The sequence below is a fragment of the Epinephelus moara genome, chromosome 12 (assembly GCF_006386435.1).
Source record: "Epinephelus moara isolate mb chromosome 12, YSFRI_EMoa_1.0, whole genome shotgun sequence".
Lineage (NCBI taxonomy): Eukaryota > Metazoa > Chordata > Actinopteri > Perciformes > Serranidae > Epinephelus > Epinephelus moara.
Window position 1 is genome coordinate 16,342,493 of NC_065517.1, and position 4,034 is coordinate 16,346,526.

The 4,034-nt window shown below is 46.1% G+C and overlaps 1 protein-coding gene across 1 annotated transcript in view; it reads right to left on the bottom strand.

Moving 5' to 3' along the window:
• LOC126398503 (piggyBac transposable element-derived protein 4-like) overlaps nt 1–3,634 on the bottom strand; it is an 8,059-nt gene extending 4,425 nt beyond the window's left edge. The window contains exon 1 of the mRNA XM_050057909.1: nt 2,000–3,634. Within this exon, the coding sequence (XP_049913866.1) occupies nt 2,000–3,370 (1,371 nt within the window). The 5' untranslated portion in view covers nt 3,371–3,634. The remainder of the gene's footprint in view (nt 1–1,999) is intronic.
• Between the last annotated feature and the right edge of the window lie 400 nt (nt 3,635–4,034).

Sequence of the window (4,034 nt, forward strand, 5' to 3'; positions counted from 1 at the left end):
TTTCTTTGGATCTCGGCATGATGTCTGTAGCTTTTGAGGATCTTTTGGTCTACTTCACTTTGTCAGGTAGGTCCTATTTAAGTGATTTCTAGATTGGGAACAGGTGTGCAGTAATCAGGCCTGGGTGTGGCTACAGAAATTGAACTCAGGTGTGATCAACCACAGTTATGTTTTAACAGGAGCTGGGGGGCAAACACTTTTTCACACAGGGCCATGTAGCTTTGGATTTTTTTCTTCCTCATTAATAAAACCCTTCATTTAAAAACTGCATTTTGTGTTTACTTGTGTTATCTTTGACTAATGTTTAAATTTGTTTGACGATCTGAAACATTAAAGTGTGGAAAACATGCAAAAAAGTAAGAAATCAGGAAGGGGGCAAACACTTTTTCACACCACTGTAATCAGATCATTGCAGTCCTAATATGTAGTGTCTTAGTATCTTAAATTAAATAAACCGTGTATGAAAGGAAGTGTGGGCGTTGGTTGTACACGCAGCTCAGTCAATGCGACGTAACTTCCGCTGCGCAAAGGATTGTGGGTCAGAATGACCAAAGAAGCATGCTGACATGCATACTGCGAAATATGACAGGATGTAGTAGAACATCCTGGTACTTTTGGCATACTGCATCTGACATACTATGTATTGGGACACACTAATTATTTTTCTGGCATACTAAATAGTATGGTAGTATGGGTATTGGAACGCAGGGCTGGTGTCTTGTTAGGCTCAAAGAGGGGAGGCTACACGCAGGTGCAGCAGAGCAGACTGTTTCTCCGTCTCTCATCTCTCCGTTATTCACGTGTAGTGTTACTGCTGTGATCATAAACAGACTGGAATACCAAGCAACTTACGCCAGTCAAACGCAACTGAAGGCTATGTGTATCTCCAACATGTAGACAAGGTATTCCAGCCCCTTTATGATGACTGCATCGCCAATTCCACACGTGAATAACGGAGAACTCCTACCACTTAGCCGTTTATATTTTTGTTCAGTATAGGCAATTAGAAAATGCACTGGAGACGGTGAACGCGCATTTCAAAGCAACTCGAACTCGTTATACGAGTACCCGCGGTGCTTCCCTGATTAGCAAACGTTAGCCCCGCACCTCATGGGCACTTGTTGCATGTTGCTTTCACCGTCTCCAGTGCATTTTCTAACACAATGCAAACACCAGTGCTACTTGTCAACATGTCGGAGATCCACACAGCCTTCAGTTATGTTTGGCTGGCCTGAGTTGCTCGGTATTCCAGTCTGTTTATGATCGCAGCACCAACACTGCACGTGAGTAACGGAGAGATGAGAGACGGAGAAACAGTCTATTCTGCTGCACCTGTGTGTAGCCTACGATGACAGTGTTAAGGGCACATTAAGAACACCAACATTGTGCAACAGTTTAACACTGTTTTAAGGTTTCTCTTCTGGTCATCGGCCTCGTGAGCACAGGCATCGGACTAAGCCGATTACCTCAAAATGGCGTTAGATCGGCCCGATTAATCGGTCGACCTCTAGAATTTGTGTTTCAGTGAACTGCTAAAAAATGCATTTACAGTGTTTCTACAGTCACGTATTTGCACATTTATGTTTGCAATTATTATTAAGATATTTACATGTTAAAATATCTGCAGCAGCATGGTTAAACATGGTGAAATGCTGCATCTGCTTCAGTAGTTCTCTTATACATTTACTTCAGTCTAATTCCTTTTACTCCTCATTGGTTAGGTAAGTCATGTGACCACCAACCAGGAGGTGTAAGCGGGAAAAACGTGGTTGTTGAAAGCTGCTAAGATGTGGAAATAGTAAAGTGATGTATAGGAGAAAATCCATCTCCATCCGGATGTGTACTCCTAACTTGAGCGGTCCAACCCTCACATTACACAAGCATTCTTACTCATGATACACATATGTAAATGCTCATTTAAAAAAACATATATTTTAGACAATAACATAAGACTAAGAATAAATAAATGTGTGCGTAATTGATGCGTAATGGCACCCACCTTATCCAGGTTGTCGACACCTCCTTTGCATCCGTTGTAATCTTTGATTATGATGGGCTTTCTCTTCGTTTCGCAGTTTATGTCTGCCTTGCGGTGTTTCGTGCTGAGCAGCAGCACATTCTTGCCCCGTCGGGGGATGTAGGAGACCAGTGTGTGTGTGTGCGTAAAAGCAAAGGTGGAGGAGAACACCGCTCTTGCTTTCACCTGGAGCAGATGAGGGGGAAGCTCGGGCTTGTTGTGGCGAATCGTGCCAACCAGGGCCAGTTTCCTCTTGAGCAGCTCATCTGCCAGTGCGCAGGAGGTGAAGAAATTGTCACAGGTGACGGTGTGTCCCTTGAGTCCCTCTGTCATGTCCAGGACCACCCTCATCCCCTGGTTGACCTCACCAGGAGTGCCAGCCGCTTTGCCTGTGTATACCTGCAGTCTCCAGGCGTAGGACGTCTTGACATCACAGTTTGCCCAGATCTTTATGCCATATTTAGCTGGCTTTTTGGGCATGTAATGCCTGAAGCTGCACCTGCCTCTGAATGGGACGAGCTGCTCATCCACACAGATGTCCCTGTCCGGGTTGAACAGCATGGGCAGGCGGCGCGTCCACATGTCCCAGACTTTGCGGAAGGGAGCCATCCGGTCATCGCGGCGTCGGGGTCGGGATTGCTTGTCGTCGAACACCAGTGTCCGGCTGATGAGGTGAAACCTCTTGTGGGACATCGTGGCGCGGAAAATGCCGCGTCCTGACTTCTCGCCCCAGAGGCTGAGGGTTGATTCGTTTTTGGACCTGTACACACCGGCCAGAACGAGCAGCCCCACGTAAGCCTGCAGCTCATCTTTGTCCACATCTCGCCAGGCTGCGGTGGAGCGTCTCCCCTGCAGGTTTGTCATGTCCACGATGTGCTGCAGGATGTCATCCGTCAGCAGCAGCGCAAAGCTGGACATCGGGTCAGTGATGTGGGCGGTGGCATAGCGTGTAGGTCCCGGGACCAAACCTGTGGCTGCTGGGACGTAACGGTACGTCTCAGCGTTTGTGGGAGACCACACTATTTTCCCATTTTTTGAAGTCCATCCCGCCGCTGCTTCATCCTCCTCCTCTCCGCCCTCCTCTTCAGATGAGTCCTCGGTTGAGTCAGAGCTGGATTCCAGCTGGTCTGTTCCTACCTCTGAGTCTGACACGGAGGAGGCCTCAGTGGTGGAGGATGAGGAGCCATCCTCACCCTCAGGCTGCACGATCATTTCCACAGACTCCTGTGTGCTGTCGTGTTCCGCCATCTCCAAAATGACTACTCCTACTGTTGTCAGATGGGAAATGAAGAAATATCGTGTTGTCGCATTTAAATGTATTTGGACCCAAACTACTGTATGCACTATGTGCATGGAGCTGCAATAACCTAAGGAATAAACACAGATGCTCGACCATTTGAATGATACACTCTCACCAAAACACACCCACCTAGTGAGCTGCACCGCTTTGCACAACCACTGCTTCCGTCCTTAACTATCAAAATAAAAGCACCCAACTACACACTGCATGCAGAACTGCTTCAACAGCAGAAACTGAACTTTAACATTCAACTCGTAACACAGTGCTTTTTTCCTCCCAGTCCGAACTCATGTCCACTTATTTTTCCCCTTTAAGTTTGTTGCGGTGCCAGTGCGGCTGCGCAAAGCAACATGAGCTGAGCACGGCTGATGTGATTGGCAGTGAGGAGGGGGTGCACGGAAATAGAGTGCCGAAGTCACGCCCCTTCCGGTAGAGCTCATGGGCCCTTAGATCGGAAAAAAATATAAAATATGGCAGTGAATGGGGAGAGCAGTATTATCTTTTGTTCCCGTTTGAGTTGCGACATGAAATTTAAATATGTTGTTAATGAATTTAAAACATAAATTTTAAGGTCAAGAAAGTCATACTTTGTGGTAAAACTGTTGAGATATAAGCTTTTTAATTAGAAAGACTCAAGAGTTTTTTTGTTTTTTTTTCCAATAAACTTTATTTGTTGAACATCAGCATCATGTACACAAATATCATGTTTTGAAACAT